Source organism: Myotis nattereri (genome assembly GCF_964212035.1).
Source record: "Myotis nattereri genome assembly, chromosome: X".
NCBI lineage: Eukaryota > Metazoa > Chordata > Mammalia > Chiroptera > Vespertilionidae > Myotis > Myotis nattereri.
Genome location: NC_138078.1, coordinates 42,896,865 through 42,911,519, shown reverse-complemented (window position 1 = coordinate 42,911,519; position 14,655 = coordinate 42,896,865). Strand labels below are relative to the sequence as shown.

The following is a 14,655-nucleotide window of genomic DNA, read 5'->3' as shown; positions in this document are numbered from 1 at the left end:
CTGTATTTTAGTTGTATTTTTGAAGTTGTTGTGCGAGGCAGCAATCTCCGGTGTTTACTTATGCCGCCATCTTGGTTTTCTCCCTACTTAACTTTGATAGTTTTTTTTTGTTTCAGTACTTTGAATATGTCATCCTATGAGCAATTAATCTTATTTAGAATCCCTTTATAAAATGACTTGCTTCTCTTTTGCTGCTTTCAATATTTATTCTTTGGTTTGTCTTTTGATTATGTGTCTAGGTGTGTATTCTTTTTTCCTGCCTATAGTTCATTGAGCTTTTTTATTTGCAAATTAAATGTTTTTATAAATTTTTATTTTTGACATTTTAAAAAAATATTATGTCTACCCTTTTTTATCTCCTATTTCTAGAACTCCCATTATTGTATTTTGGTATACTTGATGATTTTCCACAGATCTGTGAGGTGTTGCTCATTTTTCTTTTCTGTCTTTAAATATATTTTTAAATTTTTGACAATATTATAGATGTCTCCCATTCCTCCCCTTCTGTCCCCCTCCATTCAGCCCCTGCTCCAACTCAGGCCTTTGCTACACTACTGTCTGTGTCCATGAGCTATGCATATGTGTATGTAAGTTCTTTGGTTAACTCTTCTCGTCCTCCCACTTGCCCCCCCTCTGAGATCTGTCAGTCTGTTCCATGCATCCATGCCTCTGGACCTATTTTGTTCACCAGTTTATTTTGTTCATTTCTCTTCATTAATTTTTTTTTCTATTCCTTGAAGTGGTTCATTTCGATTGCCATATCTTCAACTTTACTGATTCTTTCTTCTGATTGTTAATATTTGCTCTAGTACAATTTTCTCCCCACTAGTAATTTTTTTTTCCTTTCCACTATTGTGCTTTTCAATTGCAGCATTTCTAGGTGGTTCCTGTTTTATAATTTATGTCTCTTTATTGCTTTCTCTATTTGGTTTGATCTGTTCTCATCCTCTCAGTTCTTTAGACATAGTTCCCTTTACTTTTTAAAACATATTTATAATAATTTAAAATATTTTCCTAGTACATGCAATATCTGTGTTTCCTCAGGGACAGTTTATATTCATTTTTTACCCGTTTATGAGCTATATTCTCCAGTTTCTTTACATATCTCATATTTTGTTTGAAAACTAGACTTTCTAAAGTGGAGACCTTGTAAATATGATTTTTTCTCTCTCTCTTAGCAGGGCTTATTGCTGGCACTGCTTGTTGTACCAGTTGTTGTTTGTTTGTTTCATGACTTTTCTGAATTTATTTTGTATAGTCTATAATATTCTTTGTCATGAGTGTCCACCAAAGTATTTACTAGGTTACCCTAGTATTCAGCTGATTATTGAATAGAGATTTCCTTAAATACCCCAAACCAATAAATCTCCAAGTCTTCATTAAAGGGTTCTATTGCCTTCTAAAATGTCTTAAACATTCACCCAGGAAGTTTATAACATCCCATAGCCTTAATTTCCTGCTTTTCAGATCCTGAAGGCTATACAGAGCTAAAAAAACAAAAAAAACAAAAAAAAACAAAAAACCTATGGCCCTCTCATGTCTTTTGTGAGCATGTACACAGCTCTATGCATTTGTGTAGTCTTCTACATTCCTAGAAAAGAGTCAGGGCTTTGCAAGTCCCTCTGGACATCTCATTCCTTTTAGTTTTTCTTGTTAGGCTCTTGTTTCTGTGAACTGTTATTCATTGCCTTAACCAGCTGTGTGATAAATTCTTCCCCTACCTGGGGAGAGTTTCCACACTGAATGACCAATAAAGGCAAGCCTTTTGAATCAGGTCTTTCAGGAAAGTGCAACACAAGTCAAATAATGACAATTTTATTTGGAATTAAATCTGTTATGCTTACTTCAACACCTGAAATTGGGTTTAATTTCAAGGCTAGTACTGGACTGTTGTGAGGTAATGGGGCTGGAGTAAGTTAAAATACCATGAACTGTGCATGCTTTTAAGAAGACTGGGGTATTTTTCTTCCATAAATGCTCCCTAGGTTGATGCAAACCATTAGGTAATTTCTCAAATTCTGAAAAATAAGATGATTATAAAACTGTGTGTTATTTTATTGCTTTTGTGAATAGGTGAATAGTCAGAGGTCATCACTCTACTATTTCCACTGATATCACCCAGCGCTACCTTCTTTGTGATACTTCTTAAATTTCTCTCAAGAGAATGAACAGCAAAATGTTAGTTCAAAGTTAGTAAAAAAATGTTTTTCTCATACAAGTTGAAAGACACTATGGACTCTAGCTATACCATTCTTGTGTGTCTATGAGCTTGGGGTTAATAATGCTGCCTTAAAATGATTTTAAGTGTAAACAGGTAACATCATTATGAGAGAAGTGTTGAGACAGGTCCAAGTATATACATCACTGACCTTTACTTACTTCCCAATTTTTCTACGTCATTCAACTGTTAACTCAAGGGTATCAGGAACCTTGACTGAGCTCATTTTTCTTTGCAGATTCCTCAAAGCCACATAAAACCAAGAGTGAGGCACCTACAACCATACAATTCCCTTTAGAAAGTAAGTTTTACTAGGGTTATTTTTCACTGATAGAGATCTGAAATGGTGTCATGAAAGCCAAGGGAGAAGGTCCAATGCCATTAGATGGGCAAATAAGAGGTCACTGGGTTCCTCGGAAAGAACATGGTAATAATGTAATTGAAATAAAAGAAAGATAGCAAGGATTTAAGGATTATAAAGAAGTGGAACCATGGATATATATACTTCTCATTGTGAAAACTTTTGAAGCAAAAAGAGGAGAGTTAGAATAATCCCATGGGAAAAGAGAAAACTAATCACTTCTATCCTGCTCCTAATCTCACTTGCTGTGGGACTTTGAATAAGTTGCCTTCCCTCTTTGGGCCTTCTTCCTACTACCAACAGTAATAAACTACGGTAATTCGCCTCATAGTACTAGTAGTCAATGATATGGCCAGAAATTCTGGGAAGTTCAGCACTGATGTCCAGAGAAGGATCCCAAACTTGGCAGTTGCTCTCCACATTAAAGCTCCTGGACATAAAAAGGCCCTCTGATCCTAATGCCCTGTTGTCATAGTAATGCCCACAGTGAACTCAACCTGGGGTTGGACCACTGAAGTGCATCGCCACCTTGGGGAGACCAATGCTGGACCAGGTAAGAGCAATGTCACAACTTCTATCCTTCCATTTTGGCTTTAAACTTTGCAACTAACACTTTTCACAATATACATTATTCTATAGCATTCAACTCTGCAACCAATGCTTTGGTCCAGCTAATGATAAAAAAAACCCTGGAGATGAGGAAGGTAGGTGGGATGAAGAGGGAGAGAGATATATCCAGGGATGAGCAAAGTCAGATGGGGTTAAGGAAATTAGTAGATGTGTTCTTAGCTGATTCACTGTTAATATACTTTACAAACATTTTAAGCAAGAATAGAAATGGGTCCATGACTTCAGCCAGCTCTCCTAGAGATGAACATTGAGCCAGGTAAGGGTAATGGCAGCTCTTCACCAGGGTTCACTAAGCAGCTTGCAACTGACTTCTGATTCCTCCAAAGCAGGGGTCCTCAAACTATGGCCCATGGGCCACATGCAAATACAAATATTGTATTTGTTCCCATTTTGTTTTTTTACTTAAAAATAAGATATGTGCAGTGTGCATAGGAATTTGTTCATAGTTTCTTTTTAAACTATAGTCCGTCCCTCCAACGGTCTGAGGGACAGTGAACTGGCCCCCTGTTTAAAAAGTTTGAGGATCCCTGCTCCAAAGTTTCAAGAATCCCTGAATCATGGTTTCAGAGATCCAAATCCCCATGAGAAGCTCTTTTGTGTTTCACCTGGAGCTGATAGTGAGCTCTTGTGCACTAGTATGACTTGATTGTTAAAATAATAAAATAATTTTATACTAGTTGATAATTTGTTGCTTCCCTTAATGCTGAGCTCCCCATTATCACCTGGGCTGCCCTACTCTATTTCTCAGAACTCTCCAGACCACCTCAGAATCCTTCAACAAAAATCTCAATGCCTAGTATTGCAGGGGATTTCTAAGACTCCAGTTCTATAATAAGCATCTGTTTTGATTCATTGGTGTTAAATAGTTTAATGACTATCACTCATGATATCATCCTCTGGCTGCCTATAATTGATGGTGGACTATTTAATGCTCCTGTACTTCTTCACTCCTGGTTGCAGAGCTTCTTGGATGTCTCTGGACATAGCCCAAACCTATTTGGTTTGCCACCTTTGCATTGCCACCATTGGCTTGAAGGCTTTCATAACTTCATGCCTCTCCCAGAGCAACATCCAAATGGAAAAAGGCGGTTAGAAGACACATTTTAGAGAGTCAGTTTGGGAAAATGAGACAAAAGCCCTGGGAAGAATACACATTCTCAGATGTTGGGTCTATTCCTTATATCCTTTATCAAATTTTTCATTGCTTAAATCTTTCCAAGGGGGAATCCTCCTTTTGTATGTATCAGTTGATAGCTTGGTATCTCTCAGCTCCAACAAGAGTTGTGAGGCAAACAAATACACAGTTTCTAAGACAGAATATTTAAGGGTCTTGTGAAAACAAAGTCAGTTTCAGCAGCAAATTCCAAGGACACTGAGATTCCTTTACCTATTCTTCTTAACCCTTTGATCATGCCCCTAAATTCAGAATATTGTAGCTGCAGTATATTAGACATCATCCAATCTTTTCATTGAAATTATGGGGAAATTAAAACCTAGTCAAGAATTTGACTAAACTTACTACATTTACTTTTCAGTGACTGCTATAAAAATTACCCCAAATTGGTGCTTTAAAATAATACAAATGTATTATCCTACAATTATGGAGATCAGAAGTTTGATACAGTTAGCTAAAAATCAAGGTGCCAGCAGGGCTGTGTTCTTTCTGGAGACTTTGGGGAAGAATCAGTTTATTTGCCTTGTCCAGCTTCTAAAGGCCACCCACATTCCTTGGCTCTTGGTTCCCTCACACTATTTTCAAAAACAGCAATGTTGCATCCTTAAATCTCTCTGACTCTTATTTTACTTTCACTTTTACAAAACCCTTATGATTACATTTAGCCCGCACAGATAATCCAAGATAATATTTTCATCTTAATAGCAACTAATTAGCAACCTTAAATAAATCAGCAACCTTAAATAAATCTGCAACCTTAACTCTCCCTTACAACATAAACTAACATATTGATTCTGGGGATTTGGATGTGAACATCTTTGGAGGATCAATATTCTTACTACCACATCAATACAGCAAATAAATAACAGATCCAGAACTTGAAACCCAATCTAGGTGTTTCCTTCAGCTTGTAGACATGATTGGAATAGGTAACTCAGGGGACTCAGTGGAAATAAAGGGTGTCCCAAAATTCATGCAAGAAGTAATTTTAATAGAAAACACAGGTTTATAATTAAAATTGTAAATTTTTTATTGATTCATAAAGCATACAGTATAGGGTTGTGTATGGAATAGCATATCAAGTAAATGGCCTCCACAGCTCTGCTGGCACATATGCACTTTTTTGTTGAAATTGCCCATGACTGTTTTGCATAAATGTGGCTGAATTTCATTGATACAGCGCTCAATTGCCTCCTTCAAGGCGTGGGTGGTCGTGGGTTTGTTGGCATAAACCTTAGACTTCAAAAAACCACAAAGAAAAAAGTCCAATGGTGTTAAATCGCATGATCTGAGTGGCCAATTCTGATCACCAAAACGGAAAAATTACACGACCAGGAAATGACTCATGAAGTATGGCATGTGGCACCATCTTGTTGAAACCACATGTCGTCCATATCCATATCTTGCAATTTAGGCACAAAAAAGTGGATTATCATGTCGCGATAGTGAGCACCACTAACTGTTATTGCCTGAGCAGCCGCAATTTCAAAGAAGAATGGTCCAATGATGCCTCCAGCCCAAAATCTGCACCAAACAGTGACATGTTGTGGATGCATTTGTTTCTCAACAATCACTAGTGGATTTTCTGAACCCCAAATGCAACAATTTTGTTGATTAACCAAGCCATCAAGGTGAAAATGAGCCTCATCGAAATTCAGCCACATTTATGCAAAACGGTCATGGGCAATTTCAACAAAAGAGTGCGTATGTGCCAGCAAAGCCGTGGAGGCCATTTACCCAATATGCTATTCCATACATAACCCTATACTATATACTTTATGAATCAATAAAAAATTTACAATTTTTAATTATAAACCTGTGTTTTCTATCAAAATTACTTCTTGCATGAATTTTGGGACACCCTTTATGTTTGAAGAAAAATAAACCTGAATTCTTGGCCAGAGAGTGTGAAGGATAGATTTTTGTGGTCAGAAGTAATTGACAAGGATCTCAATAAGGTAGCATTTTTGTGAAGCTGGTAAGTCAGGGTACTACTTTCTCCTCTTTAAGAGAAGGTGAAAACCTTGTGTCTTGACCCCATGGAAAGCATGGAGGATGAGTTAAATGCTGAGGCCTATCAAGCCATCAACCAGTGGGTTTTGAAGAACTTGTTTATACCTGGGGTCTCTAGCCTCTCTCAAGTCATTGTCATGGGCCTGGTATTTTGTTTGTCTTTATGACTAGCTAAGAAATTTAGAAGATGGAAAATGGAAAATAAATAGGTGTGGGCTAATCTGGCCTGATTATTTTGGTCTCTGTTTCTGTAAAAATTTTTAACCAGATACCACTTGGTCTTATTTTGCCTTCTAGGAAAGGGCCTGCCTATCTTTGCCATAATTTTCATCATCATCCTGTGCTGTGTGGTGGTCTTCATCATGACTTATATCATGCTCTCCCGGAAGACATCCCAGCAAGGTGAGTGATGAGTATGACTGGGTGACTCTTGGTCATTCATTCATTTTGGCAGTATAGTTAAGTATAAACTCTGTCACTGTGTTAGGCACCACAAAGAGTTCCCAGCCCAGTTTAAGAGTGAGAGTAGAGGTAAATAAAGTCAGACATGCAAGCTAACACTAATAATACAACTTATAAAAATTAATTTACAAATCTTTGATACCCAGGCTAGTACAGCCATCTCTGTAATGGGTTGTCTAATGATGATACAAGAGAAGGAGAAGTCACAATCTTTGCCCTCAGTTTGCTTACAATTTATTTAGGGGATTTAATATATAAGCATGGAGTTTATCAATAATGATACATAGCAATAAAGGCTATGGAGTGAAAGCCTGAAGTTCAATACAATAGATGCTAAAGGGATCCAGAAGGGAGAAGAGTCAGTTATGGCTAATTAACAGGGACTTTCAGAAGAAGGTGGTACTACTATCAGGCCTTGCAGAATGTAAACAATTTGGAAAGGGGTAGTATTTCAGGAAGAAGGAACTATACGGGTAAAGGTGTAAAGGCTTAAAAAAATAACTGCTAATGAGGTTATCAATAAAGAAAATGTATGTAGCTAAGCAATGGGAAAATACAGGGAAAAGGGAAAGTTAATGACAGGTTAAGGAATTTAGAGTTTCTTCTCTAGGCCTTGCAAATGCATTAAAAGACACCAAATATGTTAAAGCAAAGGGGTGACATGATTAAGGTGCAGTTGTGAGGGGAATTTTACAACTGTGAGCCAACAAAGAGGAAAAAGATTATTTAGATGTTAATTTCTAAGTACAATCTAGCTACACCTCAATACCTGCTGCACTAGCTGTTTTACCTACCATTAGTGTGCCTATTCCAGTGTCGCAGTTCCAAATCCCAAATAGCCTGGTTTCCACTTGGGTCTCTCCAATCAAAGAAGGGAAGGGAGCTTTGAGTATCTCTGTTTTCTAAATCTTAAGTATCAGCTTTGGTCTTGGCCAGTTAGCACGGCTATGAACCATGAGACTAAACTTGGAAGTGGAGATATCTCAAGTAGCCACAAATCCCAAGAGTATTAAAAGTAAAACATTCATTCATAGTCTCAATGAGACTGGTTAAAAATTGTAACCATATCAGGTAGTTTCCCTTCCAAAAATTTTCCAGGTCTCCTCATGGCCCAGGGACTAGAAGTCAAAATGTAACATTTCATTAAAAGGCCCTCTGTAATGTAGCTCTATCTTATCTTCTCTATTCCCACCACTCCCTTACACCAAGGTTAATTTCCAATCACTGAATTCAAACAGGCAAATAGGCTGTATACTTCTCACCTTTATGCATTTTCCCTTCCTGGATTGCCTTCCCCAAATTCCTGATTTTTACCTCTTATACGGGAGATGATCTTGAGGCATCCATTTAATTCAACATGTAGTTAATGGGTATTTAACATGTGCCAGGTGCTGGGCATATAAAATGTAATAGACACAATCCCTGAAGTAAGGGAAGCTATCTGGCCAATGGAGGGGGTAAGGCATGGAAATACAAGGCTCTATCACATGACAAAAGGCTGGCTTCAGCATGCCACTTTTAATTTGTTGTGATGTAATGCATGCATTCCAGGTTGCATCCCTGAAAGATTATAAGCTCCTAGAGGACAATACCAAGAGACATTCATCTTTGTAGCAGGCTATAGATCCTTTAAACCTGCATGGAATATAGATGTTCCCCCTAGGGGGCAATAGTGACCTATCTCAGGACCTTTCCTGGGTGCAGGGTAAGGGTGAGTGCCTTTGGGAATGGCTTAAGCCATGGTTCTTGACAACAGACTAATTCAGCCCCTTTTGTCTAGGCTCTGGTCAGGCTGCCAAGTTTCCCACAAGGACTCCTTAGGGATCTCCAACAAGATTCCTGAGTGGGAAGTGGATTCAATTTCAGTGTCCCTCTCTCCATCACACTAAATAACTGCTCCAGCCTAATGTCCTGAGTCAGAATATGCCAAAGAGGACAGTTACCAACAGTGCTTCCTCTTCCTTTCCCTAAGAATTCTACATTCCTGTGTTTCTTTTTTTAAATTAAGTTTATTAAGATTTCATTGGTCAATATTAATGCATAGGTTATAGGTGTGGGTTTCTTTGTTACAAGATCTGCATTCACACTGTGTGCCCACCATTCAAAGTCAAATATTCTCCTGTCACCATATATTAGGACTCCCTTCTCTCTGGCAACCATCATACTGCTGTTTGTGTTCATGAGTTTAAGTTTTATATTCCACATATGAGTGAAATAATATGGTTCTTAGCTTTTTATGAATGACTTATTTCACTTAGCATAATGTTCTCAAGGTCCATCCATGTTGCTGCAAATGGCACTATTTCATCCTTATGGCTGAGTAGTACTCCATTGTGTATATGTACCACATCTTCTTTATCCACTCCTCTATTGTAAGGACCCTGGTTGTTTCCATATGAACAGCCAATAGATATATGAAAAGATGTTCAACCTCACTGGTAATTAAGGAAATGCAAATCAAAACTACAATGAGATACCACCTCACACCTGCTAGAGTGGCCATTATCAACCAGACAAGCAATAACAAATATTGGAGAGATTGTGACTAAAAGGAAACCCTTATCCACTGCTGGTGGGAATTAGACTGGTACAGCCACTATGGAAAGCAATCTGGTGATGCCTCAAAAAATTGAGAATAGAGCTACCATACGACCCAGCAATCCCTCTCCTGGGTATATACCCAAAAACCTCAAAATCATGTATTCACAAAGATATATGCACCCTTATGTTCATTGCAGCATTATCATGGTGGCCAAGACATACATCCCTGTGTTACAACTCACCTTCCCCATACCTCCCAGTCATTGGAAAGTTGAACTTATTGAGATCCTCCTCTACGTCTCCTCTTCCTTCACCTTTTGACCGATACTCAAGGTCCATACTTGGCCCTTGTTTACATCCCCTGGAGAATTCTGACCTGATTTATCCTTCTTTTCTAGAGCATGTCTATGAAGTGGCCAGGTAAGATAGCCTCTCCTCTTCTATCTTATAACTCTTTCCTTTCCCTCAATTATGTGGGTCAGTGGTATAATAGAAAGGGGGTTTGTCACAGACATAATCCTAAGCCCAAAAGTCTTCAGGGTCAGGGTACAGAGTTTTCCCTTTCTGAAGCACCTCCTGATGCTCTGTTGTGACCCACCAAACACACAAGATAATTCAGGTCCACCAGCACCTGTTCCCAGAAACTCTGGATGACAAGGATTAGGGAAGAAGGGTTGGAAACCAGGGTCCCAGCCTTAAGTCCTTTCTTATGGGTGGTGGGCTCTTGGACCACAGGGTGCATGCCAGGGAGACCAGCAACTCTGGTGAAACCATGAGGTTGGCCATCTGCGAAAGTGGCTGCTCCAGTGAAGAGCCAGCTACCCGGACTCTAGGCAATGACTACTCTGATGAACCCTGCCTGGACCAGGAATACCAGATCATCGCCCAGATAAATGATGACTACACTCAGCTGCTGTCCACAGTTCCCGGGATTATGAGCTCCTGACCATCGAGGGCAAGAGTGTCTGCTAAAACTGCCCTACTAGTTTGCTGACATGATTATCTTTTTGCCCCTGCCTTCTGCATGGTCCCCTTATCTTCCTGGATAGTACAACATGTCTTACCTGCCAACATTCAGATTCCTAAATATGACTGGCTTTGCCTAAGCCCTAAGAAGTTGCCATGTGCACACACGCAATCCTGTTCCTGGGTTGGGCTCTGAGCCCTTCCAGTATCTCTGCCTGCACCTTTTGCTACTTCTCTCCAAGCACCAGAGGGAAGTTCCCATAGCACTAAGACACCAATTAACTTTGGCCTCTTGTCACTGTAAGACCAGAGGGAGGCTCAGTTCTGCCAGCTAAGGGATCAGTTATGTCCATAATCACTTATTTTTTTCCAAGGCCAGAATGTTTTTAATTGAGATTGTCATATAACAGGCCAGGGTTCAGTTCTGTTCTTATGCTGTGAATTTATTACTCTGTATTCTTTTGGTGATTAATAAATATCTAATCATAATAGCAACCTTAGTTGTATTGGTCTTCTCTCAAGGACCTACTGAGAGTGATTAAAGTGAGTCCAGTTGAGAAGGTTAGGGCTCTGGGAGCATAAATAGCACCTTTGGTTTTTGTTTTCCTCCTTCCTACCCATGCCACCCTTACCTCACTTCAGAGGTAGGTCCAGCTAGAACACAATGATTCTTTGGTAAAATAGTACTCATCTGCCTTCCATTATCCCTTTACCAATTGTCCTGCCAGCTCCACCTGGATGACTCTTCCTAGGTCAATTAAAAACCTGAAAAAAAAAATGAGTCCCCCTTTTTATGGCATACAGCAGACTTTTTTTTAATGGTACATGGAAAGTGTAGATAGATTGAGGGAGGTATATGTTAGTCCCATTTGAATAACCTAGTTAATTGAAAGAGAATATTAGATACTCCTGCTTTTTAATCACTCAGCCAATTTACTATGGTAAATCCCATTGGCCACCATTCTCCACAGTCTCCAAGCTTTTCGCCATGTTGCATAGTCTTGCCCGTCTGCTAGCCCTTCTCCATCTCTTCATTTCTCATTTGGAGAGCAGGCTAGCCCTCACTTTTGGTTTTGTGCTGCCTCGTCACAGACAGTGTTCTCAAAGCACTTCTTAATTCACCCTTCCCTTACTCTTTGATCTAACAAGTAACATGTTCTGCGAAGATGTTTCAAAAGGAGCCTTATTCTGTGGACGTAGAGATAAAGGGTTGTCCTTCTTTCCAAAGTATAGATGCACAGCCCTCAAGGTTTCCTACCTCCTGTAATCCTAAAAATTTTGGAATAGTTGTGTTTTTCATCCCTAGCTCCTGGTCCCTTCTTACAATGTGGAGTGGGGCTCAGAGCAAAGAAGTATTTCTCCTCAAATAGGAGTGGAGAATAAGAATGTGTGTGTGTGTGTGTGTGTGTGTGTGTGTGCTCGCGCGCTTGTGCACACATGAATACCTTTAAATCAGTCTCCTCTGAACAGCATGGGGGGATCTGGAGAGTATTATGCTAAGCAAAATAAGCCAATCAGAGAAGACAATATCACACGTTCTCACTTATATGTGGAATTTAATGAACAAAATAAATTGAAGAACAAAATAGATTCAGAGACATGGAAACATGCAATAATCTGAGGATCCTCAGAGGAAAAGGGGGGTGGAGATCAATGAAAGAACTTATATGCATATATGCATAACCAATGGACACAGACAATAGTGGGGTGAAGGCCTGGGAGGGGCTGGAGTGGGGTGGAAGGGTCCAAAAGGGGGAAAAGAGGGGACATCTGTAAAACTTTCAACAATAAAGTTAAATTTTTTAAAAATTAGTTTCCTCTATGAGGACCTGTCTAGGACAAGTCAACACTGCTTTCCCTCCCTCATGTAATTCATGTTAAATCAACTTATCCATTCATCATGGAACCTGACATGTTGCCACTTTTATTTCCAACACAACCTCAACATCAGCTCAGGTTTCAACAGGAGTTCTTCTCCTTTGGGAAGAATATAGAAGTCAAACTAGTACACAAAAGTGAACAAGAAGTCCTCCACTTCACCACCACTAACCTGCCAAGTCCGTGGTAAAAAACTCAGCGTTTTCCTCATCTCCAGATGCTCATGAAAGGAGCAATATTTTCTTCCCCATCATGCTTACAATCCTCTGAAACAGCCTCGCACAGTGGAAACCTCAGCTTCCTTAATTAAACATCTTTGTTTCCAGACCCCCCACAGCCTTTGAAAACAGCCATCATTTATTCTTACTATCTTTAGAGAAAGGAATTACTGAGGTTGAAAAGAGAATCCTTGTTTCATGTGTCTTGATAAAAGGAGCCCCAGATCCAGGCACTACCCCCTCCTTGGACCCCCAAGGATAACTCAGAGTCTCTTGTCTTGGAGAGCTTAGAGATTGTTGATTCTAAATTTCCCATAATACAGATAAGGAAGTGAAGTCCAAAAAGAAAGAGTGACTTATATGAAGTCAAACACATCAAATCAATGGTAGAACAGAGACCAGATTCATGTCTGTGAACTGCTAGGAGAATATATTCATTGCAGCAGAGAAACTTCTGGAGATCATCTGTGTTCCCAAACTGAACATTTCCCCCCACACACATGACAAGCCAGTAAAAGAGTCCTTGGTATAGGGCTACCCCAAAGCTGCAAGATAAGGCTAAACAAAAATGTAATGATAACATAGGATCTATCTTAGGTAGGTGGCTGGTCAGGAGAAAGCAGATGAGTAAAAAAAGGAGACCTCCAGAAGAGAGGGAAAGTATGAATTTCCTCTAGGGCAGCTTCCCAAGTTTTGTTCCATGGAATAGTAGACCCAGGATATGGTCCACAGGAAAAAAAATCACAATCAGATAGGTATGGGAAATGCTTCATTCTATAGCTCCCTCTTGGAAATTTCCAGTGCAATATTAGAATATTAAAGGCTCTATAATATCCTGAAATAAATTACCTGTATAACTTTGTGTTACCAAGTAACTCCCAAAACATATTTGCCCTCTCAACCTACTTTTTAAAAATCTCTTCCCGTAGCCCATCACCCAATTTATCAGGAAGAAATCCCATTCATGTTGGCTATACCTTGCATGCCTTACAGCATTGTGGTGAGCACACTTGAATTTTTTTTTTTTTTCACAAAATGCCTAGGTGGCATGTGTCCCAAAGACCAAAAGCTAATGAACTAGTGGAAAGTCAATCAATCAGTAAAACTTTATTGAATATTTTCTGTAACCAGAGTCCTGTGGGGTAGGAATGGAATGGAGAGACAGCAATCAAGGAAACATGGTCTTGTCATAAACAAAGTAGAGGATTCAAAATATATTCTGAAAAAGATAATTAACAATTTAAGCCGTGTTATTGGGCAGTAGGAGATAAAGGTGTACATAGAAGGACCCAGGCAAGAAGTAATTTGAGAATGAAGGAAAAAAGTATAGATTTATTTTTCAAAAGTCCCTGCAGAAACTTGATTTTGCCTGGACAAGGAAATATGGGAAGAAATTGGATAGGCAGAAATAAATGGGGATGATGTTCTCAGAAGGAGAAAAAGCATGAGGAAAAGGAGAGAGATAGGTAAGGTCAAAGTGCGTTTAGAGCTAAGACTGAGTGTCAGAAAAATGGGCTTCTAAGCCCTGCCATGATGGTTGTGTGAGACTTCTGGTATCCTTGCTGGGATACTCTGGAATGGGGAATGTGAAGAAAAAAAAAATAATGAATCAAGTAGCATTTTCATCCCTGGGCCCTGGATACCTTTACAAGGCTACCTTGCCCCCCTCAGGCTCTCACAATATATGTAGGCACCACCCAGGGCTGTGGCTCTCAAAGCTGTCTGACTTTTCCACTGGAAACCTCAGATACAATGCTTACATTCTCTCAAAGTTACCTTAAAATAACCTGTGAGAGCTTAGTTGGTATTCGTTGTGTGTTATTTTATCCTGCTGATCATCTATTTGTTGTACCCCAACTGCCCTGGCTTGGAGCTGCTAGGCACATGCCTCACTTGGGGTATTTGACAAACTGACACTCTACCACATGGAGTGTCCAACTCAGCTTGTCAAATACACGGAGCGTGGCACTGCAGGAGGCCGAGCCAGGTGCTTCAGTGGGGAGATGAGATCTTCTTGGGAGATGTAGGCCTAGAGGGAAAGAGAGAGAAAAGAGTCACACCGTGGCCTCCAGGGAAACTACACAGGCTCTATGGACTAGCCAAAGCACCATAATAAGGGAAGTGAGCAAAATAGTCATAAGGCTCCTATACAAAAGAGGGTCCCTGCGGGTAGGTAGGGAACTCCTAGTTGAGA

The 14,655-nt window shown here is 39.6% G+C and overlaps 1 protein-coding gene across 1 annotated transcript in view; it reads left to right on the top strand.

The window, feature by feature from the left end:
• VSIG4 (V-set and immunoglobulin domain containing 4) overlaps nucleotides 1-10,512 on the top strand; it is a 36,972-nt gene extending 26,460 nt beyond the window's left edge. The window contains 6 exon segments of the mRNA XM_081080816.1: nucleotides 2,457-2,519; nucleotides 3,055-3,132; nucleotides 6,694-6,798; nucleotides 9,798-9,819; nucleotides 10,135-10,325; nucleotides 10,328-10,512. Of these exon segments, the coding sequence (XP_080936942.1) occupies nucleotides 2,457-2,519; nucleotides 3,055-3,132; nucleotides 6,694-6,798; nucleotides 9,798-9,819; nucleotides 10,135-10,325; nucleotides 10,328-10,371 (503 nt within the window). The 3' untranslated portion in view covers nucleotides 10,372-10,512.
• The last annotated feature ends 4,143 nt before the right edge of the window (nucleotides 10,513-14,655 follow it).